Here is a 27,715-nt window from a genome sequence, read left to right on the forward strand (position 1 = left end):
TAAAGAAACCCTGATGTATCTGACCGTTTATCCCGTTGGTAAAAGCCCTTAAGACGATTAGAGATTAGTGAAGTCACCTTCAAATATCGGTAGCCCGGTTATACGCGTTGTTTAAATTAGATTGAGACGTGTCTTCGGAGTTGTAAAAATCATCATCAAGATGATTTTTAGCTTCATTGGGTATTGAGTTTGAAAATTTGGGACAATTGGATGTTATACTATGTGCTTGTGAACCTATGAAACCGGGAATAGATTTTTACTTCCCGACCATAAGCGAAGGAAGTATTGTAATCGAATCCGTCCGCCGACTCTCTACTTTTACGTTTTCTCGACCTTTCATGACCCTTAAAGTACGAAGAAATAGGTCTCTCGTTTCTGTCGGTCTGTCTGTCTCTTCGTCTGTCTGCCGTCCCGGATTTTTTACTGATAGTTTGCAGCTTGTGATGCAGAAACAGGCATTTTAACTAGAGCATTTCAAATTTTGTATAACCTTATGGGCTTTAGATTTTGACGTTTTTCGAGGTCAGTGGTTGGCAAGTTAGTATGTACCTTCCATGAATTCGGGAAACTAGAAGAGAAAGAAAGACGACACAATGCATCAGCTTTTGTAATGAGAGCGTTATATATATCGGATATTTGATTGATGAATATTATTTGGCACGTCTCGAAGATTATAAACGACGGGTTCACCCGATTTCTCGTCACCCACGTCATTCGAGACTAGTGTTGTTTCGGATTTATTCTGAACTATAAGGATTTGTAACTTCGAATGTACCCGCTGTACGTCTTCAAATCGATATCTTAATTCGCCTATTTTTTAGTGCTTTGCGATGTTTGACATGAAGTTAGAATGTAAATCTATTTCGCCGAAAAGAAATGAAAATATACCAACAGTTTCGTCTTGGATTACCACCATCTTGAGTACGAGAATAAATGTGTTACACCAATTAGACAGAATTAAAGCCTACCTGGATAGAATTTTCTTGACTGAATGGCACTTGGTGGATTTGTACTGCACTCGCATGTTACTCTATTTTTTTGTCTCTGTAGTTTTTCTGTCGCTGATCCGGCTCGAAGTTGAATTTGTAGATATGAATAGAAAATAGCGAACAGTAGATACAAAAATGTGTTTATTGATATATGGTAAGTCATAAAAGACGAATGTTGAGTGAATTAATGTAGAGTGAGTTCCGAAAGTTGTATGTTGAGTGAGTAGTAAGTGAATGAATATATGAATATATACAAATATACCTGGTGGTCCTAAATACCCTGCATTAAAAGAGGAGGTTTCTCTGGCCCACCCTTGCGGGTGAAGGGGGCGGAACAGGTATGGCCGCTAGAAGCGCCGACACCACTTAATTCAAGATATGAAAGCATCTATCTAATTGGCGCGCGGCATTTCATCAAGATGTGTCAGGGGAGCCCTAGTGCTTGTGTATTGTCATAATGTATTGCCTTTCCTGAAAATCTTGGCTTATCAGAAATGAACATAGTAATTTTACGTTCACCTCTCCACCTATACAATTTTTTTAGGCCAATGTTTCCAAAAGTAGCTGTAGTAGTTGATCAATTCTTCGTGAAAGATTGTTCGTACATAAATAAAATTTTAGGGCATACTCAATGGTTTCTTTAATGCATTTCTCCAAAAACACGTATCGAAATGCAGCTACTTTTTTTGTACGCATTAAAAGTACACACTAACAATATTTATTACTTTGCTGTTTATAATTTAAGCAAATTACTTGTTTTAAATACATACATACATTTTTTTTACAAGTATATGATTTTATTAGAAAGTTTACTGTCATTTTGTGTTAAAAATATATGTATCAGTGTCATTTTTTATTAAATATATATTTCGTTATTCATTTCTTTATTTAAATATTAATATAAAGTTAATAAAAGTAAATATCTACTATTAATGTCTAAAAACATTTATAATTGATTTCTTCTTTTCAGATATTGCGTCAGGTGTCGCTGAAATTATCTCAGGGTCTCTCGCAGTTGATGGTTGCTGAGACGGGAAGTACAGGCCAGGCTCAAGCCCTTTTCAGTCAGGCCTTAAACTGGGAACTTCCGGACCTAAATACCACACTGGCGTTATTAAGGCTGGTATGGGCAGCAAGCAGTGATAATTTAAACGCACTGAATGCCTCTCCTGAAGTCCTGCATTCCCTTGCCGATCCAAAGAAACGTAACGTACCTCTAGAATTACACACCAACGAAATACTTCTGTGTAAAGAAGCTCTTGAACTGCTCAGCATTGCTCTAGTCTTGAACTCTAGTAGTCTAGAACATCTTTATCATGATAAAAGGTGGCCTTACTTTATAACGGATTTAGTTTTGTTAAATCCCAGCTGTGCCGTTCGAATCGCCGCAGCAGAACAGCTGATAATTATATGTACGTGTGGTGCATCGAGTCGTTTGGCTCTTCAGTTGATTACGCCTTTGTTGTTTTCGTTGTTGGACACATTAGTGTTGGAAAACGCAAATACGTCGCACGAACTTTTCCAGTTGTTGAGTCAGTTAGTGAACGTTGCTTATTTGACGGGTTGTCCTTTACCGAATGCAGACGCTTTATTAACCAAAGAAGTTGCTTGGTTGCGAAAAGCAAGAGACAAAAACGAAGTTTTGATTGAAGGACATTTAAGTTTAACAAAAGAGTTACTTCATTTTCTCACTCCAGAACAAAAGTGTGAACTGGGAAGTGCCGATACAGGAAGTTTCATTAAAGAGCTGCTCGAGGATTTTCTTTTTCCTGCCAGCAAATTAATGTTGCAGTTGAACAAGACGGGACAATTGGGTGAAGATCCGGCGATACCCATATGCGATACTCCACAGACACAAGCTGCAGCTTTCAATCTTCTCATCTCGCTGTGTTTGAATTGTGTTCAAAACTTCAAGCAGTTGGTCAACATGCTAACAGAAATGTTTTATTCAGGTATGTCACTATCAGATTATTATTATTTTGTTCTAAATTTAAAAGAACGGGGTAAATATGTTAATTTATTATTCCATAAAACTGAAGTGTTAAATACACCCATGACACGGAATTTTAACAAAAATATTTATGCACTTCGCCAGCAATGTTGGTATGGTACAAGCAAAATACCGTAATTTCTTAATGCACACTCAAAAAATTGGTCGAACTTTATGATTTGCCCCTGAAAAACAGGCGCACAAATATGTACAGATTTTTCGAAAAATTATAAAATTAAATTTTACCGTTTTTTTATGATAAACTCTATAAGTTAAAATAAAGATATGTGTGATTGTTAAAGTATAGGTGAAGAAGCATGTTATATATTGCAAGTGAATTTTTTCATAACAAAATTGTGTGATGCTGTCATCAACATCTGAACAAAGACACGTACATCAATTTGAATCGGTGCAGTTTAATACAAATAATACAAATAATACAACTGTACTGTATACTCAAGTTTTTGAGAAAATTGGGTTAGCCTCTCGTGATTTGATCAATAAAATAGATTGCTTCATTCATTGATTTTTTGAGTCACCCTGTATAAGTAATTCTAATAAATGTAATTGCATTGATAAACCACAAGTATAGGCTGTAGAATATTTTGCAAATTTTGAGATAACGTCATCAATTTTTAGGAGAGGATAAATTTTGACTAACGATTTATCATGGTTACGATAACCTTGAAATGTTTGCAAGATTTCAGAGCATTCAGTTTTGCAGTTTCAAAATTAAATTGCAAAATGTTATACAAATTTGGTTTTTTAAAAAAATCTGGATGTTTAGGGTAAAAACTCAAAACGGATTCATAAACCACAAGTAGTACGTTATTTTATAAAATCTAAATAAAATTTACAATTGTAAATATTCGACATGACGTCGTGGAGGGGATGATAAGACAAAACTTGTTGGCGCTTTACCATCTACACAATATTCCTATCATACATATAAAATTTGACGACAAGTGTATCTATTTAGTAGACGATTAGTTTGGAAAAAAAAATACAGTGTATGTAACCACCTCGCCAAAAATTGGTTATCTTGAAATATTGTTAAGTAAACTTAGCCTTCAGGTGTACAGTATAGTAATGCCTCTTTATCCGTATTTCGAGTAATATCTGGATTATAAAGAAATAAATTTAGACCATCACGCTTGGTATTTTTTCTCATTGATTACAAAGCAGACTCCTTCGAAATTTTCCTAGAACATTGGCATTAATTGAGGAAATAAAAAAACATTAATTAAATTGCATTTGTTCATCATCACGTAAATATAAACCTCAACATATAACTTATTTTAGAAAATGGTCTCCTAATTTCTTTAATATTCTGTGAACGTTATTATAAGTGTTTTGCTGTGGATGTCAAAATTAACATGTTCGTTCCCAGAAAAAAATCATAGACACCATCTCAAAAATACAGGGATATTCACGAGAAGCTCCACTCCTAAAAAATCCAAGACGCAACCACAAATACGATGATGCCGAGTGATTATTATTAATGTTTGTGATTTTTTTTTTGTCAGTTTGGCAACATATTTTAAATTTTCCGATGGAATACCTGATATAAAATTGAAATTTTGGGCGCCAATTCAGTAGCTACTATCTCCTTATTAGTTCTTAGGCGTGCTCGTGTCAAAATAGGCAACTGTTAACTGACATGCTAATATTCCTAACATTGCTGTCAAGAATTTAGAATTGCCAACTCAAAATCTTGCTTCAATCATTAATAGCCACCCGGTATTATCAAACTTGGCATTTGCCATGAGTTAATGTTATACAAAACAATAAGCGAGCCACTTTCTTGTGAACAAAATCTGTGACAGTCAGTATTTGTAGTTCATGAAGTTACGAATATAATCAATATATAGGGTGTTCCAAAAATGACGGATAAGTCTCGATGGTATGTTATTACGAAAGCTCGATAAAATGCTTAAAAAAATCGCTGACCAAATTTTTGAAAATATTAAATTTCAAAGTTGAAGAAGTGACTTGGGATTAAAACATACTAGAATTACGTCTGATAGTTTTAATGTGAATTTCATTGACAGTCTAAAATTCCCATAAAAATTGCCACAAATGGTCTCTGTCAAAAAAAAGACTGAATCGTGGCCTAACAAATTATTATTAAATTATTTTAAACTATTTATTTAACTGTCTTATTACAAATTCAATTTATTAAAACGAAAACAAATTAGAATTACGAAGTTGATTCTTCAATTTTGACGTTCAATATTTTCAACTCTTTGGCGCAAGGATTTTTTTTTTTGAGTTTTTCAGAGCCCTCTTAACAACGTACCATCTAGCTTTTCCATCATTTTTGGAACACCAGATATATATGGTACCGACAATGTGTATAATTAGGTATTCTATATAATACCTAGGCAACTTGGCGGCCACTTTTTAATAATAATAATAATAATATAATTTATTGTCCAACAGAACAAATATTCCACTTACTGGACAATTTCCAATGAAACAAAATAAAAATAAAAGAAAACAAAAATAGTAATATATACCAAAAAATAAAAATAAAAATCACGTTTACCATACCAAATAAAAAGAAAATTAAAGTAAAGTAAATTACATTCAATAAATAAACTATCAATTATAGAGATAGTACAATAGAAAAACAAACAAAATATGTATCCCACCATTTTTTACCTTCTAATAGAAAATAAAAAATAAAACAATAGAGAAATTATAGAGCACATCTCACTATCTACATACACACTTGAAATCGACGACGCACATGTGAACGCAACTCCGACAAAGAGCTGCAGTAAATATCACACGAATCACTAGAAGTTTCAACCATATTTAAGTAATGACAAAATAAATATACTGGAGCTCTTCTGCCAATGTTTGTTCGAGGTCTAGGACAATATAGTGTTACAGCGTATCTACAGTTAACTCTCGGTACATGAAAGTTTAACTTTGACAACAGTGAACTACAGTCTATGTGATTATTAAGTAATTTATACAAAAATAAGATTTTCAATAAAAAAGTGTGAAGTTATAAGGAAAATTGGTATAAGATTAATTGATTTTCTGAAATAAATAAAACAGTAAATGTTGCCCAATTTTTGTTAGCATAAGGGCCAGTTTATACAATATTTCAACTAAGATTAAGTTAATCGTCCACTTAACGAGGCGTTCAGCGATGTCTGATTGACGTAGAGTCGGTCACGTGGACTTTAACGCCATGCTATAAATTTAATTGCAGTCGAATATTTATTTAATTGAGCTTCTGTAAACCGGGTCTAAATGAGTTAGTTTAATTTGAAACTTTAAAGTTGCATGATGCTTTATTAAAACTTCAAAGCACTGTGTCTCTACTAAAAAGTCTTCCAGATGAATGTGGAAAGAAGTTAAAAATGAAAGTACAATCTGTTTTACTAGAAATCCCGATTTAAATATTTTGCACCAATTTTGCGATTACATAACAGAGCCAAACATAAGAACAAAATATGAATGAGAATTTGCGACTTTTTTTCATTACGCTCTCATAACCAGTTGTGACGTAAAGCATTCGTTTTCTAAATTGAAAGATTTCTTAACTCCGAAAAGAATACGTTTTATCGAAGAAAATCTTGAAGCGAATACTTGTGTATGTGTATGCAAAAGCTCGACCTTGAACAGACTTCAAACAAATTTGTACGCACCTTTAAATTAAAACCGCCTCGCCGTTCACTGCTTATGAATCACAATATTAGGAGTATCATCCATAGTTAATTGCATTATAGTAACTGGTGAGCATCACTTGTTAATAGTGTTGAATTTTTGTCTCGTAAAACAGTTGGATAAACTACCTCAAAACTTACATACAACTGTAAAAAAAAATACTTTTTATTCAAAATCCCCATAGTTATATGCATGCCTTGCATAAAATTAATAAGACGTTACCACTAAATTTTAATTATTCTTCTTAACAATAAATATTAACTGTAGCCCCATTGTTTTTATTTAGACCCTGAAACAGCAATAATAGAATGGGATTATTTGCCCGCGATCGGGCCTCGTCCAGTCCAAGGTTTTGTGGGCTTGAAGAATGCCGGTGCTACGTGTTACATGAATTCAGTGTTGCAACAGTTGTACATGGTCGAGAGTATCCGAGAAGGCATTTTGGCAGCTGAAGGTGCCGCCACCGATCCGAACGAAGATTTCACCGGCGAGGAGCGTTTGGAATTGGACGCCGACTGTACCGACGACCGCAACTGTTACGATGATAATCGAAAAGACTACAACGTTGGTATTCTCAAGCAGGTACAAGCTATATTCGGTCACTTGGCCTGTTCACGCCTTCAATATTATGTGCCTAGGGGACTTTGGAGACATTTTAAACTTCAAGGTTGCTACGTCGACTTGTCGATGTCGTATCATTGGTGCATTTTACATTTCAGGTGAGCCAGTTAATCTGCGGGAACAACAGGATGCTGTAGAATTTTTCATGTCGCTTATAGAAAGTCTAGATGAAGCATTAAAAACGCTAGGTCACGAACAAATTATGTCCAAAATCTTGGGCGGCTCCTACTCAGATCAAAAAATTTGTAAGGGTTGCCCGCATCGCTATTCAAAAGAGGAACCTTTCAGTGTTATTAGTGTAGATATTCGAAATCACAGCAGCCTGCAAGATTCGATGGAGCAGTACGTCAAAGGTAGGGTCAAAATTGAAGCAATTAATACAGAACTAAGGTCTGTTGATGTTTAGGTGAATTATTGGAAGGTGCCGACGCCTATTATTGTGAGAAGTGCGCGAAAAAAGTAGTTACTGTTAAACGCTTGTGTGTTAAAAAATTACCTCCGATATTAGGAATCCAGTTGAAGAGATTTGAATATGACTTTGAAAGAGTTTGTGCCATCAAGTTTAATGACTATTTTGAGTTTCCTAGAGATCTAGATATGGAACCGTACACAGTTTCGGGGTTGGCTAAAATCGAAGGGGAAATAATAGACTGTGATTTAGATCCTAATGCAGTCGATACGTGCACTAAGTATCGCCTGTCTGGTATAGTTGTACACTCAGGCCAAGCCTCAGGTAACTCCACCGACTGTAGTTACTCTTTTTTTTTAATCAGTCGTCCTTAGGTGGTCATTATTACTCATACATTAGGCATCGTGATCCTTCTGGTGAAGTGAGGTGGTACAAATTCGACGATGGTGACGTCTCCGAGTGTCGTATGAGCGAGGATGACGAAATGAAAGTGCAATGTTTTGGTGGTGATTATATGGGTGAAGTGTTTGACCCTATGTTGAAAAGAACAACTTATAGAAGACAAAAAAGGTGGTGGAATGCATATATGCTTTTCTATACGCGACACGACGTAGAAGAAAATGATTTGTCAAAAGCTATGAATGAATTAAAAATCAGTAATGCAAACGCGAATTCTCTAGAGAATACTATGTTGGTTGTTGATTTTGTAGCTGATAGAAAGGAAACACATTTAAAAATGCCCGTTGCGATAGAAAATAGCATACGAAAGCAAAACATTAAATTTCTTCATCATAGGAGTCAATTTTCTGTAGAATATTTTTCGTTTATAAGAAAATTAGCCACTAGTTGTGCGCAGCCAAATCCTCGTCCAGGTCAATCTAACGACATGATCGAACAACAGACTCTTCTTAGCGTTCAACTAGTCAGTAATTTTCTCTTTCATACTGGGTGGCATACGAAGAAAAATCTACGAGGTCTCGCTATGGAGTGGTGAGTTTCCATTATTATTTTTTTAAACTAGTTTCGTTGACGGTGTGTTCAAACTTCGTTTCAAATCAGAATTTTAAAGGGTAGTATGTAGAAACTTTAGCAGATCCTAGCGTAATAGGTTGTTTTCTTATTCGTTATTAGTATTTCAAAACAATATAAATTCAAAAGATATAGTTGTTACTTTGGCGTTAGCCTGTATTCGTCTTCAGTAATTTAGTCTAGTAGTCTAGTTTAAAACAGCAGTTATCTTAAAAACGGTAGGTTATATACTATTTTTTGTATTTTCCAGGTGTGATGTACTATGTATGCACTTGCGATATTCGCCAGCAATTCGTTCGTGGTTTGCCCACAACATGTTATTCAACCACATGCATAGATTTTGCGATTATTTATTAAGCTGTCCTAGTAACGAAGTTAGGTCTGCTTTTATAAAAATAATCGTCTTACTAGCACACTTCTCGATCAACGACGGGCCTTGTCCTTGCCCACCCGGATTAAATAATCCAGATCCTAACGCTTCTTTAAGCGATCACGTATTGTGGGCCCTTTTGGGACTGCTTCAAAGAGAAGTCAGCGAACATGGACGCCACTTGCCGCATTATTGTACGGTTTTCCATATGTATGCCAGCCAAGGTAATGTTGATCAAACCGTAGCAAAAGTGTATTATATGTGCTTAAAATCATTTATACAGGTTTACAAGAAAAAGCTCAGCTGCTGAAGATGGGTGTTCCAGCCACATTTATGTTGGTCGCTTTGGACGAAGGTCCAGGACCCGCAATAAAATACCAATATACGGAATTAGGGAAATTAAATCAATTAGTCTCATGTCTAATACGTTGCTGTGATGTTAGCTCCAAATGCCAGTCAAGTACTGGCGGTCCTGTTTTACCTAACCCGTACGTGGATCCCTCGTGTCCAGATTATATCATGCCGATATCACCCCAGGCTGCAGATATTCTCTACAATCGTTCTAGGTGAGTGAATTTCTGTCACAACTTAGCAGTAGAAGAATTTTATCTAACACGTCTCAATAATAAAAATATTATTTTGATTTTGGTTATAGTTGATAATTAAGATTCAGATTTTTATTAAAAAAGAAAGAAATAGATTTAGGTTATTTCACGTTGTAAACCGTGTTTGGAGGATCACAGACTAACGGACTCGAATATTATTATCAACATAAATCGCAGTAAAAGAATGATCTGATGTATTTACTTAGCTACCTTTGGAAACCGTATCTTATGCGTAAAATTTCACTGTTGTGATATTATCAGTAGTTGTTTTTGCTACAGCAAAGTTGCAGAAGAAAGTCTCATACTGTATCCAGCATATGATTGAACTTTAGGTATCACCAACTAAGTAAGGGGCAAATTTTCAGTTAATTTAGCGACACCTAAATTAACTTGAAATTAGCCTCTGTATTATCTTAGACAAAGTGTTGATTCGAATGGTTGGTTAGTGGATTTTTCTATATTTTAATCATGACATGGGAAAAATTTACGGCGTGAAATATTTCTTGGTTTCAGGGGCACAGATTTTCAGTGAAGTTCAAGAATGGTTGTTAAAAATCTGATAATAATAATAATTGTCAAAATTCTTGATACATTCATCTTTGTGTTGGACGTCGAAACTTCCAAGTATCCTCCTCATCTATGATATCGTTAGTTATCAGTTTAGTTATTTCATCAGATCACAACAAGTAAATAGTTTGGTTTCATTATATAAAAAAGCTTCATTCAGAAATTTTTGTACTTTGCCTTTTTTTATGTTGCTTCATTTAAGTAGGAGACTATTATTTCATATTTTAATATGTATGTCAGTACTCATATGCTTTGAAAGTAGTTAGCATAGAATATTTCGTAGTCATCTGTCTGCACTGATTGTTGTGAAATTTTAGACGTATTTGAAGAATATCATCTAAATGGTGAAACGCTAATCAAAATTTGTTAGATCATCCCCACCAAAAATTTGATTGCGTCATCTCAATTTTTTTTTTAGTAAATCCTATTTAAAATGTGCAAAAAAAGACTTATTTACTATAATTGATTAATGCATCCCTATGTTTAATCAGTAAGGTTTTTGAAAAAAATCCAAAATTGTACAACAAAATTTTACATTTTAACTTACAAAGACTGCTACCTATGGTTTATACAAAATGATTTGTGAAAGAAGGAATTAATGTTATTGATTCAATTAAAAACAATATACTTACTTCGTTTTTCCGAAATTCCGAATGCACAGAACTGTTGTTATTAGTACTACACTATACGTGTCAAAATTGAGATATTTATCCCCAGTAAAAAAACTGATGACGTCAGCACAACATTTAATTATACACTTACCCGCACGAAAACGGGCCACCTAATTTTTTTTTTAGAAAAAGATCGAAAATGTTCAAACTAAAGTATGATTTCGCTTGCAACACTGTTATGTAAGGTCTATTATAATATTTGTGTCCAAAAAGAATCAGAAAAAATATATTTTAATAGAGAATGGTAAAAATTTAACAATCAAAGCTGAAAAAATACAAATTTTCAAAAAAAAAAAACAAAAAAAAGGGTAAAGTAGAAAATACCGACACGGTTGAAGTTAATACTTTTACGGTAATACTATGCTAGCTTAAAAAGTTAAGTCTGTGATTTTAAATTTCGTCACTACACACGCTGCTATTTTTTCTATTTTTCAAATTAATAAAAAATTTTATCATAGTTATTTTTCGATTTTTTTGGAAGTGACATGTAATCTAACGAGTTTCTTTCTTACCTCCTCGGGAAATATTTTTGTCCATTTTTTTTTTATTTCTGGAGTATAAGCCAAGGAAGTATTGTAATGGAGTCCATTGGACGACTAGCTACCTTTGTTTTCTCTACGTTTCATGACCCCTAGAGTACAAAACAATAGATCTCCCGTTCCGTCTGTCTGACTACCGGTTCTGTCGATTTTTATTAGGCAGATAATCTTTGAAACTACCGGATCGATTGGTATTGAATTTTAAATGCATGTTTGGAATATCGTGCAGATACTAAAACGCTGACTAGAATTTTTCTCATCCCTCGCACCAACAATCTGATGACGTCATGTCAACGTTTTGCTTAGCAAATAATTTTTAAATTTTATAAAATATGTAATATACTCCTATACCTATGGTTTATGATTTAGCTTTTTCATGTAACCGATATCTCGCGCACGCACGACACAAATAGGGCGTGGTTGAATGTTTTTAGGCGTAAAATTTGAGCAACTGGAGCTCTGTGCGCGTGAGTTGGAATGCTATACTCGTCAACATTTTTTTTTCTACGACATTGATTTGTTTGGATGTCTGACTTCAGGTGCGAGGGATTACTTTTTTTTATTCATTCTCCATAATAACTACACATGATTTGACTTCTGCACAAGTTTTTAATAATTAAAATTTGCTATTTTAAAGTGTTAAATTTGAAACATTTTAATTGCATTTTAAGCTGTTATTAAGAGGTGTTAGATAAAATTTTGTGTGACTCATGTGTTACTTACATAAGCTACTTGATAAAGTCGAAAGCTGATCTGACCTGATATGACATACCCTGATCTGGTCTAGTCTGACATGGGTTAACACTCTTTTGAAAGACTTATTTGGTAAATAACACATTTGTACTATAAACTACGGAGTAGCTTGCGCTTAAAGGTAAAAATAAAATGTGAGTATCAATTTTGAAACTTTAAAGTCATTAAAATTTGTCAAAAGATTACTTGCACACCTGTCATGTGTATAAAGGTTCGTTTGTATGTCGTGTGTAATCGGTATGTTGAATATACTCACATTTTAAATAGCCATCTTGGGATGTGAAAAACGTTAGTTTCTGATTATGCATAATGATAATTTTGTTATTTTGTGTTAGCTACATCAAAAAAGTAATTGAAGACACCAATTTAACCGACGATGCCATCAAATTACTTCAGTTTTGTTCCTGGGAGAACCCTCATTTCTCACGAACAGTTTTGTCGGAACTCCTGTGGCAAATAGCTTTTGCATACTGTCAAGAGCTTCGTCACCACATCGAGATACTTTTATCCGTGTTGTTGATTGAAGACTCGTGGCAGACTCACCGTATTCATAACGCGATCAAAGGTGTTCCTGACGAACGAGAGGGTCTTTTAGAGACGATAGTACGTGCCAAGAATCATTATCAAAAGAGGGCTTATCAGTGTATAAAATGTATGGTGGCCCTGTTCAGCAAATGTCAGGCCGCTAGGCTGATGTTGAATAGTCAGGCGGATCTACGGAGGACATGGACGGCCTCAGTTGCGTGGCTACAAGACGAACTGGAGAGGAAGTACCCGGCCAGTACTCAGTACGCGTATAGTACTTGGTCTCCGCCAGCTCAGAGTAACGAGAGCTCGAACGGGTACTTCTTAGAGAGATCAAATAGTGCCAGAAAGACTCTAGAGAGGGCGCTAGAGTTGATGCCCGATCTGGAAAGGGAAGAAGAAGACGTGAGCGAAGAACAGGAATCTCAGGAAGAAGTAGTTGAGTCAACGCAAAACGAAGAAAACAAGCCTGATCTACCCGACATAACACAAAGTTGCGAACACACTCCTAACACGTATTAGGTAATGTCTTATAAGGCTACACTTCACTTAGTACTATGCACGGTACAAAATTCACCGCGTTATACTTTCTCAATATTTGGATTGCCTTTTTAATGTATTTCATTGTGTAAGCCGTAACATTTTGCATAGCTTTGTGAACTTTGTACCATGCTGCTTCAAGAGCCACATGTATATTTGTCTATTTATTTAAAAGTGGGACATGTGATATGTATGTATATAAACTTGACCTGACGCATTTTCGAATTTTTATATTGACCGGAATGCATTTCTGCTTACGTTCCTTTTTCGCAAGCAGTCCCCTTTTTTATTATCAACTGAAGAAATACATGAAGCTGCTCGAAAAATTTAAATACTGTTACTGACCTCATTTCTTCTCGGTTTTGTCAGCAGTTATTCAGTTCGTGACTGCTTAATTACAAACTCCATTTGTTAATTTTAAGTATGGTACAGTAATGATGTTCATATGATTCGAGTGCTTTTGACTAGTTAGTAAACAGTTTGTCTCTAACATAAATTCAATGTAAATACCACTAGCAAAATGAAGTTTTGTGCTTTTATTATGGTGAATAATAATATAACCATTATTTTTGTGATAATTTTTTGTTTCATACTTTTTTAAAAGTCATAACTAAATTTAACTTTTTATTAATCCTAATCAAAAATTAATTTTACGCAACTATTTATTTTCATGAATAGATTATTTTTAGAAACCTATTATGTATATAATACACTAATAATAATGTTACACTTACATTTTAACGGTAGCGTCTACCAATAACGTCACAGGTATTTTATGTGTATTTATTATAAAATATGCATATAGCTTATTTGTATAGATATCTTGTATATTTATTTTTTTCTTTTTTTTTTAATATATCGATCGCTAAATGTTCGTTCAATTATTACTGCGTTAGGTTTTGTTATGACTTTGAAATGAACCAACTTGTCAACTTGTAAAAGTTAGATGTTACGTGAAGTTATTTTAATTTTATCAATAATATGAAATTAATTGTTAATTCAAGTTGTCCACAAGTTGTTTTGGCGGATATTGTAGTTCCATATAACATACCTATGTTTTTCTTGTGTTAGAAACCATCCCCTCTCCCACTTAATTTATAGGTTAGAGAGGTGAAGCAGTTTGATGGTTATTTTAGGAATTCTTTTTCAGTATCATTTTCATTTATAAGCTTCCCCAACTTACATGTTTGTTTGTATATTATAATTTATATTAATTCATTATAAATAAAATTTAAACTTTTAGACCGTAGTTATATTCACAATATAACATAACCTAAATTTGCACTCACATGGAACAACTAAAACAAAATCTGCCCCAAGGAGTTTATGAAAGTTTAATCAGTGGTAAGCATTAGAGCTTAAAAATATAGTAAACTGAAAAAAACTGCATGTTCAGCAAATTTTAAGTCACCGTCAGAAATAATAATCCGAACAAGAGCCGAATTGGCACAAATTACAAAATTAGATTTAAGTTTAATTGAAGACGTTGTTAAAGAATGCACCACAATATTGTTAACTGGAAAAATTAATACAGGTATTTTTGAAAATTACTCGTGACGAAATTAATGCAACGTCAAAATTTTAGCAAATTACTTAAAATCATGGCAACGTCTAAGCACAGGTTGTTTCACAATTGATGCAATTACAAAAGGTGGGATTCCACTTCATGGAATTACAGAAATAGTGGGATGTAGTGGAGTTGGTAAGACACAAATGTGTCTTCAGTTAGCACTAATGTCCCAGGTACCAACTGAGTTAGGGGGTTTAGAAAAAGGTGTTGTTTATATTTGTACAGAAGACGCTTTTCCAGCAAAGCGATTGAGAGAATTAGCACAGGAGTTTTCGCAAAAATTCAAAACCAGTATAAATGATTCCTTTGAAGATTGTATATTCATTCAGCATGTTGCGGACGCCGTAGGTTTTTTTTAATTCAACTTTTCAAAATGTCCCATTGGAAAAATTTGTTTTTAGGAGCAGCTAAAATTGTGTCTGTATACTCGGTTCCCGAGGCTTCTCACCGTAAAACGTGTGGGCCTAATTATCATTGATTCAATTGCTGGAGTATTTCGTAGTGAAAATTTGGACGTTAATTATTCTAATAGAAGCCAAGATTTTATTTCCACTGTTGTTCAATTACAAAAACTTTCGGAAAAATATAATTTTGCAGTTGTTTGTTCAAATCAGGTATGGGTTCAGTGTACTAATGTTTGAAACTTTTTTTTTCGTATAGGTAACTGACAACATTGCGAGTGGTATAACTGAACCATGTTTGGGATTAGCGTGGAGCAATTTGGTTACGTGCCGATTCAGTATAACTAGACATTTTGAGACCCAAATAAGAGAATTTGGAGTTATTTTTGCTCCGGATTTATCATCAAACAGTTCATGTAAATTTAAAATTTTGAAAAGTGGTTTGGTAGGAATTTAATAAATTATTTGAGGAGAAAAAATACCGACATTTTATGTTAGCACATTTCATTCCGTTCCGTTTTCCAGTTCAGTTTTTTTTTTTTATAAAATAAAATAAAATCGACGATACTGCAGTTTTCACATTTTAACAAAAGTCTGGTGACATTGTGGCGATACAGATGGTATCGTGTGTGTCAAAACTGTCAAATTACAAGTTTAGGAACTTTCTAGGTGCTTTCTAGCATTCGAAATTTGTATTCAGATCTAAAAATAATATGTGTATTTGATATATACCCCAAATAGTCTTAAAACGCAGTACATTCAAAATGGTATGAGCTTACATGCTTAAATTGTTTTAACCTAAACAAAATGTTTTCAGTCGACTGGTATAATTTTGGCAGGGTTAGGATTAGCAGCGGTAGGTTTTGCGGGACGTTATGCTTTAAGACAGCTTCCAAATGTGACGAAAACAGTCAATGAAGCAATGAAAAATTTACCAAAATTTGATGCAGAATCAGTAGCAAATTCAAGGTACTATCGTGGCGGTTTTGACCAAAAAATGAATAGACGAGAAGCGGCTTTAATATTAGGTTAGCTTAAAAGTTAATGTTAGCATTTAAACATGAAATTTATTTTAGGAATCAGTCCAACAGCAAGTAAAGTAAAAGTAAAGGACGCTTTCAAAAGGGTAATGGCTGTAAACCATCCTGATCGAGGAGGTTCTCCGTACTTGGCGTCAAAAATAAATGAAGCCAAAGAATACTTGGAGAAACATACAAGATAGCAAAAGTTTTTAATTAGGGTATGTCTTAGCAAATAAATAAATTGTACAAGTTCATACAAAAGTGTATTGGCTGTATAAATAGACAAAACGACTAGAATCATGTTGATATAAAAATAAAACAAAGCATTAATTATTTTTGATGTTTTATCCTTAACTTGTCTAAACTATTAGACGAAAAACTTCCTGGAAGCGTAAAAACATCCTACAAGGTTTTTATTAGATGTGTGCTAGGGTAAGTTAAAGTTAACACATACCTTCATAAACTGATGGCAATCAATCACACCTTCATGACTGCGCATATCCCTAAAACATGCTATAAGTTCACTTAATTCTGTAGTTTCCAAAATTTTTTGTTTGTGAAGTTTTATTAGTGTAATTGCTACTCGTAACAAGACTTTTGATCCTTCATTAAATAAACAGTCCCATATTCTCAATACCGTTTCCGTCGGTAGTACTTCTGAGTACAAACAAATAAACCATTTTGTTGTTCCTAAAGCCCAAGGCATGCCTATGTTTTGTATGTGGCGATGTAATATAGGTTCTTGTTTTTGAATAAGTGCATTCAATACATCTAAATCTGTAAGTAAGCCCGACATACTTGGAATATAATACTTTGGTAGTAGTTGCTCTACTAGAACCTTTAGCAGCCAGAACGACGCTTCTTCACTTTTTGTTGCTAACAAAAGTAAACCTGCTATATAATTTAGGCCTTGACAGTACCCTACTTCTGTATTTTGATGAGAAAAAGTCGCCAAAACATTAAATAATTGTTGAGGTAGATATTCATGACTCGTAAAATAAATATTGTCTGGAAATGTCCTGGGAAGATCAATCTGAATTGTTTCTATCAGTGCTTTGTTGTTTACTTTCTTTCTAAGATCTTGATAAGTTAAAGGGCTCTCATTTCGTAATCTGTCAGCTCCTGATGTTGCCATCCAAACTGCAACTCTTCGGTCACTTGGTATTCCCTTTCGAATAAAGCGTTTTAGTGTGTTATTTTTGGTATAATGACCTTCTTTTATGGTGTTCCATCTTAATGATCTCCTAGTTAAGACTCTTATGTATTTGGACATAAAACTGTCATACACCTCATAGTTGAAATTGTCAGGTCGTTCAAAGCCATACTCGTCAATCTTACTACAAACAAAATATAAATCCTAGGTGATTATTTATATTAAAATTACCTGTAACTGGACTTCGCCATTCTTTTTCATTTACTTTGTGCTATCTTATTGGCATGTTGTGGCTGGAAATTCCAGAAAGATTATGAGTCTAATTCCTACAATTAATGACTCACTGTAAGGTGATTTTAATTGATAAATATAGTTATTAAGGACATGACACTTCAATCTTCTCGTCAATGACCCGCAATAATCGTTACCTAAGATTATTTTGCCATGTATTGTTCATAAAAATCAATAATAACTGTAAGTTAGATTAAATAAATATAATGAGTAACGTATTAATTTCTACAAAATACTTACAACTGGTTCTTCACTTCACAATTAAATGGAAGTTGGTCGTTTCTTTTTATTTGAAAATTTTTACGCCCACATTACACGCATACCGAACCAAAATATATATTTTTGATTTTAGGAATTTTGTTTTTGTTAGTTTTACTGACGTATGACGTATGAAGTATATTTGTTTTCTGTTTGTACGTCATTCGTTACCATTCGTTACTGACGAACTGACGTTTGACATTTGTGTTTTTGGTTATGGTTGTGTTTCTTGTGTTTACACTGCACTGAATCGTTTACATTTGTGCTTTATACGTTTGAACAGTGATTTTATATTGGACAGACTTTTTTATTTACATATACACGCTGTGTCAGCACCAGCTATTAACGATGAATGGCCTGTAAACGTTTCAGAACAAATCAAGCCAAAATTGTTAAACTCAAGCTACATTACAAAACCTTTTGATTATAACACAATGTCTACCGTTACTCTAACGCGTGAGCAAGAAGCCTTTTTGCAAGAATGTGCCTTAGAATTTTCTGATCGATTTACGGATGCGGATTTGGAATACAAGAAGATATTTGAAATGGGCATTCCACAGCCACCAATTATGTGCCCATGGTATGGAAGGGCACGCTTCAATAACAGAGAACGTGGTGATGGACGTTACAATGACCGTAGAGACTACAGATCAGACCGTTCGGACAATTATAGAGATAGAAATTCGTATTATAAAGATCATAGTCGATACAGACCATATTAAGTTGTTAGGGTTTTTTACCATGTGACGTTGGTATTGTTATAATTTTAAAGAGAGTTGTTGCTGCCAAGATATGCCGAATCATGTAAGTTATTGAAATTTTATAGAATGCGTAGTCTTGTAAATAGCATTACTTCACAAACATTTTTGTAATCATAAAAATTAAAGTTCGTACCAGCGTTAGTGTTTCGTTTTAAAGTTTTCATTCCCCCAGAAATACCCCAAATCCAGTTCCGAAAACCTGGAAACAGCTGATTGTGTTGTCAAAGATCTGTCAAAATCGTATTTTCGTTTATTTCTTTTCGGTGTTTGGGAGCAGTGTAATAGGTCAAAGTAACATAAGCAGGCAACATGGGTTTACATGAATTTATAAATTATGTTGTGTATGACAATCCTATAACGCAAAGTGTTAAATCGTTTGTTTTAGTAAGTTCCTTAAGGTCCAAGTTCACAAGTTAAATTGAGTTTATATTTTTAGCCAGATAAAATGTCACCTATTCCCCCCCAAACAGTTGTCATAACAGAAACTAAACCATTGTGGAAATTGGCGGCTGAAACTGGGCCATTCGTTCGTGTGGCGGGATTGATGGGTGCTTCGGCTGTAGCTTTAGGAGCCTATGGAGCTCACAGGTCATATCCCAAAGACAAGGCAGATGAGCTTAAACCGATTTTTGAAACTGGAAACAGATATCATTTTCTACATACCTTGGCGATATTGGGAATGCCTCTATGCAGAAATCCAAAACTGGTGCACAATGTTATTAATCAATTTTGTTAACTGCTTTAATCCAATTTTTCAGAGTGGTACTTTAATAATCATGGGAACAGTATTATTCTCAGGAGCTTGTTACTACCATGCTTTTACAGGGAACAACAAGTTTGGAAAATTGGCACCTGTAGGTGGAACAATTTTAATTGTGGGTTGGTTGACAATGATTTTGTAATTTTTAAATGCATGTAAACGTATTTTAAGCCTAGCGACATAAATGTATATTAATTACTGTGGTTGTTCTTTTTCGTTTTTTGAATACAACAGATTCAGTTTTCAAAATCTGATTTTTTTAGTTTGTAAAGGATATTGTACAAATGGTAAACAGCAGCAGTTGTTGTTCTTGGTTAATTTTTTATAGGGTTTTGTTTTTTAGTTGTAGTGTTTTTGTAAAGACTCAATGTTCTAAGTGTAGAATATAATTGTCCCATATTATTGTGTTAATTCATTTGCAAATTAAACATTTTCATTTCAGTCACAAAATATAAAAAAAAATTCACATGGTTTAGTTTTAAACTAATCTCGTTTTCTTATTTTTAATATCAATTTCTGTGGTATAATATAATATCAGTTTTTAACCACAACAAAAACATTTGATTTGCTAGTATTAAAAGAATCTGGTGGTTATGTATACAAATTTATTGAAACATATCTGTAAATTAAAACTACTTTTGTTAATAACTTCACTTCAGGAGTGAGAACGGTAAACTATACATTTGGCAAATAGACCTTAAATTAGTTACGTTTTACTGTTCGTTGTGACACCTTAGAACTACACTCATGTTCATTGCACACTCAGTCGTTGCCCCCGTCGTTCCCCAAACTATTCACTTTACACTTTACCATAGGTGCCTACACAATCACTCACGAAATTCTAAACAATTTTCTAAAATTATATTAATATAACAAAAACACATCGATTATCAAAGTAAACAAATCGTTTTAATATCACGGAAATAAACAGTGATTAATATAAAGTAAAATTATGTAAATAAAGGACACCTTTCACCCGCTACTGGGGGCTGCATCTCATTGAAGATAATATCAAATATTCGAACTTTTACTGATGACTAACTCTTTTTTAATATAAAATACACTAGTTAGAGTTCACGATTTTATCAAACACCTCTTTACAATTTTATGACAAATAGAAAGAATGTTGTCCTTCAGAAGCAGCTAAACGAAGTTTCGACCGCATCACTTCAATGCTTGTATAGTCAGGTAATTTGAGGTAGTTAACACAAGTCATCACAGACGGGAGGAAATCATCAGGGTTCATGTTGGGTTCCAAAGTTTTCCGGACTACTGTCAGAGGGGGCGATAGAGCCTTGAAACCTAAAACCAAAAATTAATCCGAATTAGTAGTTGACTAAAAATTGCCTTCCAATAAAAATAATGAACATAAATTTTATTTAACAACAGCATTGTTTTTTAAGTGGGATATAACTATATAGTTATTTTTAAATTACGACCCAAGTCACTGAATTAAATTAAAGTGACTTTCATGTTAATAGCAGTATCACATGTAAATCTGTTTCTACATTTTTACCTCTACGTGGAATACACGATAAACAATATGATTCAAACTGAACCCTACCAACTGTAAAAAAAACTCACCTCCTACGGGAAGTCGTGGGCTTCCAGTCAAAAACTGGACAAACATCCTCTGCTCCTCTCTATCATACGAGCTGAGAACTTCAAACAAGAACCTGATAGCTCTCGAATCCTGCGTGTATCCGTGATCCGGTTTACAACATTCCATCAAAGTCTTGATATCCCAACCCGCGATAGAATCTCTAGGGCTTCCACAGAACACAGCTTCCAGCTCTTCAGGTTGGAACACACGTAGATTTTGTAACGGAAACACAGACTCGAAACCCTCACGTAATGCTTCCATCTGACGGTTAACACCCTCTATCAGAGTCCAGTGGGTTATCAACTTCACATAGAGATGCAAATTGTGTATTGTAACGTGAATAGTTTTTCCACTTTTCATCAGTTCTACGTTATGGCCAGGAAGAACAAAATCTATACCAAGCTCACCAATTGGACAACCGTCGAATTCCAATTTCTCCACCTGAGAGGAAACGCAATCATATAGTAGTTTAGAAGTTTTACAAACGGTAGATTTTACCTCTTCCTCCTTTTGTTCTGAGGTCAAGTTGAAATTATCTAATATGGCATCGCGTTTTCTTACAATATCGTGCATTTTCTTCAAAGTTCTATATATATCGGGTGATACATATTTGAGATCTGCGAGAATTAGACAGTGTTCTTGTCCCAACAACCATCGGTAGAAAGATATTGAAAATGGAAGATCCAACTGTAAAATACGAATCATGTGTAAACACAAAATTGTAAAACCTAAAAGTAGACTTACCATCCGCGAATCCATAACTGCCTTGGCCATAAACTTCCCCAAAAACCGGAACTTGCTCTTGACTTTCGTTATCTGTCCAACCTTTGCACCTCTCGGCAAAGGACACGGGAATAATCCAGAGGGACAGTTAACATATTCGCTACTTTCTGAATCCGGTGCATTCCATAACTCTAAATTGCTCTTTTGCAGTTCCTTAGAAACAAGAGCGTAAAACTCCAAAGTCGGTCCCAAACCTGTCCCTACTTCGTTTTCATATTGTACTTCCAAAAGTGCCTTCGACGTAGCTAAATCTTGCATGACCTGTTCAGCTTGCTTTAAAATATCTACTCGAGATATGGTGCGCTTTCGTCGATCCAATCGTGGCGTTACACGTTCTTGGGAGTCACTTGAACTTAACTCGGGCGACATATCAAGCAAGCGCTGGAGAGCTCTGTCTCTATCAAACGAGGTGGCGTAGAACAATAGCTGCCTTGTCTCGAACGGGAACAAGAAAGGGCAAACTGAAGCGATTTGTTGTAGCCAATTTGGTAAATTGCCGGTCATTATGACTAAAGGATCTTGGAGTTGTCGGTTTGCTTTGGCTGCTATTTTACTATTGAGAAATTCTGTTGGGGGGATTATGGGTCTGTATTCAATGGATGGGTATAAGGTGCTCCAATAACGATTGAGGGCGTTTAGAATTCTTAACAGGCAGAGGACTTCTAAGGAGGCATCTTGAATAGTGACTGATTCTGGAAGTTGGGTGCTCAGGAAGGGAGTCAAAGGAGAGTGAGCAAGCGGTGTTAATCCTTCTATTAGGAAAAAAAATGGTTAGAGATCATCCAAGTCATCAAGTGTCTTACTTACCGTTCCACAAATCATCTCCTTTCCGTCTCGATGTGCTTTTACTTGAGGATCCTTTCCCTTTACGACTTGAGTGACTTGAAGAAGTACCACTAGACGAACTAAGTTTACTTGAGGAAGCAGGATCTTCTTTTAGAGGGCGATAATATATTACATGTGTTTGGACCCAAATACCAACATTACCTAAAATGACTAGTCAGAAACTCCAACTACTTTAGTTGAAAAAAAGACTTACCTAACGGAGTTTCATTGTCTGTGTCTGTTTCGCTTTGGTCATTGCCATTATTACTAAACTGACGTACTGCTTGGTACACAGTCATATTATAAGGTAAAACATTGTTGCCTATTAAAAATTGTAACTTATGCCTAGCTCCTGACTGTGATATGACAACTCCTGCTAACGTATCATCAATATCATCATCGGAGTCGCCATCATCACTATCGGCACTGTCTTTATCACGTAAACGTCCATAACCGCGGACTACTAGATAACGTTCAATTGCTTGTACCAACGCCAAAGGGTCAATTTTAACCGTGCCGCCCTTCCACTGCTTCAAATTTGTACAGTCGGGATGTCTTTGTAAATTGCACTAAAATAATAATTTCTGTTAGATAACGGACACATTTTTATGAATAATAAAAATTATCAGTAATGAAAAGTATTAATTAAGACTCGGTATTTCAGTTATCGGCCAAAGGAAGAAATTACGGTAAACCAAAAAAAGTTTTGGTTATGCGTCTTTCACTGTATGCTTAAGAATATTTGGTAGTTAAGAGGAGTCATCACGTTTGGCGCTTATGGATTGTCAATACATTTTCAGAATATATCTCCGTTTTATAAGCAAGCAATATACGTATATAATATAAAAAACGGGTGGGCGGGGCCACTACTGACTTTGTTTTAAATCTTACGATTTTAGAGTGACAATCAAAACCAAATGGGCCATCATGTGGCTTGCGGAGTAAAACAATTTACGTTGGTCGAGTCTATTCATAGTTCTCGGGGGATGGAAACATAAGGCAGTAGCGCCGTAAATTTATCTTACTTTTGTACTTGTATGGTGTCAGCGTCTCGTGTCTCTTGTTTTTTTAAGTTATTATTATTTATTTTGCCACTTTGAATTTATTAACATTAAGAATTTTGTTTAATAAGGCCCTCAGAGCATTTATTATTTTAAGGACCTTTCATAATAAGTCAGTTACGGCACTGGTAAGGGATAGGCGCGCATCTGAAGCTCCGCCCATGTCACCTTCTGTTCTGCTTGCCACTCTACCATTTTTCAAAATAGAATTCATTTCTCATTTTACAGTAAATAAAATAAGCCAGTGAAATAGAGAAAATAGTTGGGGGCGGGGGCTGGGTTTTAGTTTTTTTTACACCCCTTCTTCATTCTAGTGACTACTCTTGATATTATTCAATCTTATCTTAAGCAAATACTAGCCCCACCCAGCCCCCTTCTATTTTCTTAGAGGGTATATCATTTGTCAGAATCAGTCTTATCTTAGCAAAATACAAGCCCCGCCCACCCGCCCTCTATTTTCTTAAATTTTCCGCCTTCATTTGCTAAAATCGGTCTTTACAAATCAAATATGAGAGATGAGAGAGAATAGAAGATTCTTCGACCCAAACTGCTTTCACTGTATCTCATTTCCGACAAAAAGCTGATAATGTTTTCGACGAAATTTATAAATTGAAAACAGTGGTGAAGACCGCGTTCCAAAATTTCTACTATTAATTACACAGGGGAACAAAAAAATCAAATTTTATGCGGTATTAGCTTTGATTGTACTTTCAGTTACTGCTATTGTTGTAGTAATCTGTTGTGTGATCAGAACATTTGAATTGACTCTAGTTCGCAAGATATAGCTCTTCACGAAAATTCATCCAAAAATGTTATTTTCAAACATTTCCCATCAAATCTTTCTGTTTCTTTATTATACCTTTATCCTAGCGGTCAAAAATTTGTAGGAGAATCATAAAACAATGGAGTATCGCCATTGCGTTGCCAATATCTTAGATAAATATTTGAAAAATTAGGAATTAACATCAGCATTAAAAATTCATTTGTTGCTTAGCCATTTGGATCCATTTCCTAACAGTCTTAGCGATTCCAGCTAAGCAGTGAAAATGTTTTCACCAGTACATAAGGGTGGTAGAAGAAATGTACTAAGGCCAATGGAAGCGCAAATGATGACATGACTACTGTTGAACTTCAAAAACAAATTGTCTTAATTCGAAATATTCAAGAAAATCCTACAAAAAACATGTTTTTTCTCTTTTATTTTTATTTTTAATTAATAATAATGTACACCTAACATATATTAGCAGTTTGGTTTGAAAATAACAGTCTTAAAATAAATTTCATATGTTTAGTACATATCTCAGGTCGTATAATGAAGATCCATTTATCTCAAAAACTAGAGTCAATTCGGCAAATCTAATATTTTTTTCGTATTCAGCAGACTTTAAATACCCAAAATCGACTCTCAAAGTGGTTACCGCAGATCCACTGTTCCCCGGTGTTATTACTAATCATGTCATCTTTGAAAATACTAACAAATAATAAATTATGAGTGGGACCACAATAAATGTTCAAAGTGTTCTCCGTTTACAATTTGGCAGTAATCGATCAACAAAATGACTGAATGAATTATGTATGATTTTACAATATGAGGTCCTTTTTGTGTTTTTTTTTTGTTCTATTTTTTGTATCAGTAGAAACAAACATGGTAATAATTTCTGAAAGTGGTTTTTTATTCTGCTTCAGAAATGACAATATTCCATTAAAAAAAAAGTAGGCGGCCCTGTCTGTCAAACCGAGACCCATAAAAAAAGAAAAATGTTGTAATCAAGTCGCCATGTTTAACTACGTATCCAAAGCTAATTTCAGAAAAAAACAAATCAAATAATAAAGTTATTCGACCGTTCCGGGACTTTATACTAACCCTGTATATTTAAAAGGCACAACCGATCACGTGCGACATCCACAGAATAGGTAACAAGAGTTTATTCGATGGAATGTGTGCTTCATAACTGATCAGGTCCTTAAAGCGCATGTGCTAACAAGAAAATTGTTAACCTACCTGGATGAGCTTGGTCAACTAACCATGAAATTTTTTTTTGGTTAACAATAATTTCTTGGTTTAAGCAACAACTGAAATACTGGGCCTAACTATACTTTTACCAAAACTTTAACCAAGAACCGGTGTTTCAGTAGCGTAGTTAAAAAAAAAATGTTTTTTAACTACGATTTTAACCAACAACTGAAATACCGGGCAACAGTAGGATTATAAACCATAACTATATTAATTTGGGATTTTTAGGCTGTCAACTATATATGACAACGAAATTTTAACTAAATATGAAAATTTATTTCTTTTTCGCAAAATTAACCCATTTCAAAATTTTCATTATTTCGATATTTCTCTGATGTCTTGCCATTAAAATACACAAAACACATTTCCACTTACCTTTAACTGATGCGTATTGAAAAATTTAAGAGCACTAGTTCCTCCACGTCCAGCGCCCGAACTTGCAGGCAAGTCATGAACTTTAACAGGAAACTGTTCCAACTGAGAAACACATCCATTTAGCTTAGATACAAGTGCGCTCATCCACGTCGAGTTCAACTCGTGCACAGTTGTCACACTGGTTTCAAGAGGACAACCAGCAAATACATGCAACATAATTCTCAACCTCTGGTCTCGGTCGAACGGACCATCAACTTCAGCTAGATATACCAGTAATGATTTGATAAGACCAGAATAGTTCACTTCGAAAGGTGACACATCGGATTCTATCAGGATTTCGCGCAGTTCTTTCAAAGCTTCGCCACATCTGATTGTGGAGAGTTTTTCGATGGCCATTTTTAATCGATTGATTACATTTGTTGCAGGATGATGATCCTCTTCGTTGGCCGAATAGGTTTCTATAAACTTGGAAGCCTACAACAGTAAGATATTTATGTAGAACGATGATATTTGAGCAGGTTCAAATTTGAACAACTAGGTCTACTTATTGATCAGAAGATTATAAGAACCATTATTTTTTGTACAGCGATTTTAAGAACTTTACTACGGTAGAGTATAATGATTTCTTTTATACATACCTGATCTCGTACCCAAGTTCGTGTTTTTTCCCTATTACCCGCTGTAATGTGTGAATTCGACGCTGACTTCGTCAAACTGTTTAAAGTATCTTTACTGTAACTGCGATCATGTGAAGAATTCATCGTCCGTCCCCATCTAGCTGGATTGAGACTTTGAAGGAAACTAGTTTTGGAACTCGAACCAGAATACCTTGGTCTTGACGAATTGCTCGGCGTAGAGTTACCTAAAGACGCTGCCTTTGTAAACAAGTCCTGCATCAAAGATGGCGACAGAGGCAAGTCTTCGTGGCGAGTTTTCGAGCGGCTAGATACTCCAGATCTTTTTGGTACTCGCTTACGTTTCAATACGTCACTTAAACGTACGTGTGACGGACTAGGTGATCGAGCATCCGCTTCTTGAACACGCTGGGTGTCTGGTGTCGACGTGTATATTGAAGAAGTTAAAGGTGTACTGAGGTGAGAACTAGCGGCGGAACCGTTTGCGATATGACTGGAACTACTTGAAGGCTGAGAAGTTCCCGGTTGGGTTTCATTTAAAGTCGAAGCGAACGATGTTGCACTACAACTCGATTTTGGAGGACTAACACCTAACGGAATCTAAAAACGAGGTAACAATTAACATTTGTACACGGTTTCTATGTTAACAAATTTAAAAAATGTTATTCTAGCCTATTCTACTCGATTTTATCAAGGTCTGTAATATGATACAAAAGTTTCCTCAACGTGTTTGGCGGATATAAAAACATTCTGGAAAAAAAAATCATTTCTCATATACATTGGACTGACGAAAGTGCTCAAGTCAATGGTGTTTGTTCATTAGCATTCCACCGAGTTATCTTGCAGGAAAATAACTCCCTGTAAGCCTTTGGGACACGGTAATATCTACAATATGTTATGGTACTAACACC

At 34.8% G+C, this 27,715-nt stretch overlaps 6 protein-coding genes across 12 annotated transcripts in view; 4 read left to right on the forward strand and 2 right to left on the reverse strand.

The window, feature by feature from the left end:
* LOC135122527 (probable ubiquitin carboxyl-terminal hydrolase FAF-X) overlaps positions 1-13,856 on the forward strand; it is a 33,515-nt gene extending 19,659 nt beyond the window's left edge. Inside the window, exons 9-17 of one of the 2 annotated variants that reach the window (XM_064046757.1) lie at positions 1,960-2,941; positions 6,950-7,330; positions 7,383-7,637; positions 7,691-8,017; positions 8,068-8,349; positions 8,404-8,683; positions 8,973-9,316; positions 9,376-9,658; positions 12,563-13,856. In XM_064046757.1, coding sequence (XP_063902827.1) covers positions 1,960-2,941; positions 6,950-7,330; positions 7,383-7,637; positions 7,691-8,017; positions 8,068-8,349; positions 8,404-8,683; positions 8,973-9,316; positions 9,376-9,658; positions 12,563-13,274 — 3,846 coding nt within the window. In that variant the 3' untranslated portion in view covers positions 13,275-13,856. Of the gene's footprint in view, positions 1-1,959; positions 2,942-6,949; positions 7,331-7,382; positions 7,638-7,690; positions 8,018-8,067; positions 8,684-8,972; positions 9,317-9,375; positions 9,659-12,562 lie in introns of both variants that reach the window. The other variant, XM_064046756.1, reaches the window with a different exon arrangement.
* A 140-nt stretch (positions 13,857-13,996) lies between these two features.
* Positions 13,997-15,742, forward strand: LOC135122530 (DNA repair protein XRCC3-like). 3 transcript variants are annotated; one of them, XM_064046762.1, is made up of 6 exons: positions 13,997-14,485; positions 14,536-14,636; positions 14,689-14,826; positions 14,878-15,206; positions 15,264-15,476; positions 15,523-15,742. In XM_064046762.1, exons 2-6 carry the CDS (start codon positions 14,582-14,584, stop codon positions 15,718-15,720), a joined length of 933 nt encoding a protein of 310 aa, XP_063902832.1. In that variant the 5' UTR covers positions 13,997-14,485; positions 14,536-14,581; the 3' UTR covers positions 15,721-15,742. The 3 variants fall into 3 exon arrangements, with proteins under 3 accessions (XP_063902832.1, XP_063902831.1, XP_063902830.1); XM_064046761.1 differs by having other exon boundaries at positions 13,997-14,477; XM_064046760.1 differs by having other exon boundaries at positions 14,390-14,481.
* A 144-nt stretch (positions 15,743-15,886) lies between these two features.
* LOC135122532 (mitochondrial import inner membrane translocase subunit TIM14) lies at positions 15,887-16,620 on the forward strand. The gene is made up of 3 exons (XM_064046766.1): positions 15,887-16,030; positions 16,081-16,291; positions 16,340-16,620. Exons 1-3 carry the CDS (start codon positions 16,028-16,030, stop codon positions 16,483-16,485), a joined length of 360 nt encoding a protein of 119 aa, XP_063902836.1. The 5' UTR covers positions 15,887-16,027; the 3' UTR covers positions 16,486-16,620.
* Positions 16,536-18,128, reverse strand: LOC135122528 (growth hormone-regulated TBC protein 1-A). Of its 2 annotated transcripts, XM_064046759.1 has the most exons (5): positions 17,970-18,128; positions 17,783-17,910; positions 17,670-17,731; positions 16,740-17,622; positions 16,536-16,687 (listed from the first exon to the last, which is right to left on the reverse strand). In XM_064046759.1, the coding sequence occupies exons 3-5, from the start codon at positions 17,687-17,689 to the stop codon at positions 16,616-16,618; spliced, it is 975 nt and encodes a 324-aa protein (XP_063902829.1). In that variant the 5' UTR covers positions 17,690-17,731; positions 17,783-17,910; positions 17,970-18,128; the 3' UTR covers positions 16,536-16,615. The 2 variants fall into 2 exon arrangements, with proteins under 2 accessions (XP_063902829.1, XP_063902828.1); XM_064046758.1 differs by having other exon boundaries at positions 17,670-17,910.
* A 557-nt stretch (positions 18,129-18,685) lies between these two features.
* Positions 18,686-19,706, forward strand: LOC135122531 (transmembrane protein 256 homolog). Of its 2 annotated transcripts, none has more exons than XM_064046765.1 (3): positions 18,686-18,791; positions 19,185-19,454; positions 19,507-19,706. In XM_064046765.1, exons 1-3 carry the CDS (start codon positions 18,780-18,782, stop codon positions 19,648-19,650), a joined length of 426 nt encoding a protein of 141 aa, XP_063902835.1. In that variant the 5' UTR covers positions 18,686-18,779; the 3' UTR covers positions 19,651-19,706. The 2 variants fall into 2 exon arrangements, with proteins under 2 accessions (XP_063902835.1, XP_063902834.1); XM_064046764.1 differs by lacking the exon at positions 18,686-18,791 and adding an exon at positions 18,911-19,132.
* A 390-nt stretch (positions 19,707-20,096) lies between these two features.
* Positions 20,097-27,715, reverse strand: part of Ctrip (circadian trip) — a 38,147-nt gene continuing 30,528 nt past the window's right edge. For both annotated transcript variants that reach the window (XM_064046767.1, XM_064046769.1), the window contains exons 11-18: positions 26,808-27,404; positions 26,170-26,643; positions 22,934-23,288; positions 22,702-22,881; positions 21,856-22,646; positions 21,610-21,798; positions 21,093-21,552; positions 20,097-20,810 (exon numbers count right to left, since the gene is read on the reverse strand). In XM_064046767.1, the coding sequence (XP_063902837.1) occupies positions 20,614-20,810; positions 21,093-21,552; positions 21,610-21,798; positions 21,856-22,646; positions 22,702-22,881; positions 22,934-23,288; positions 26,170-26,643; positions 26,808-27,404 (3,243 nt within the window). In that variant the 3' untranslated portion in view covers positions 20,097-20,613. The remainder of the gene's footprint in view (positions 20,811-21,092; positions 21,553-21,609; positions 21,799-21,855; positions 22,647-22,701; positions 22,882-22,933; positions 23,289-26,169; positions 26,644-26,807; positions 27,405-27,715) is intronic.

This window comes from Zophobas morio, unplaced genomic scaffold (genome assembly GCF_036711695.1).
Source record: "Zophobas morio isolate AGI-343-1 ecotype UQ-CSIRO unplaced genomic scaffold, CSIRO_AGI_Zmor_V1 ptg000005l, whole genome shotgun sequence".
NCBI classification, from domain to species: domain Eukaryota; kingdom Metazoa; phylum Arthropoda; class Insecta; order Coleoptera; family Tenebrionidae; genus Zophobas; species Zophobas morio.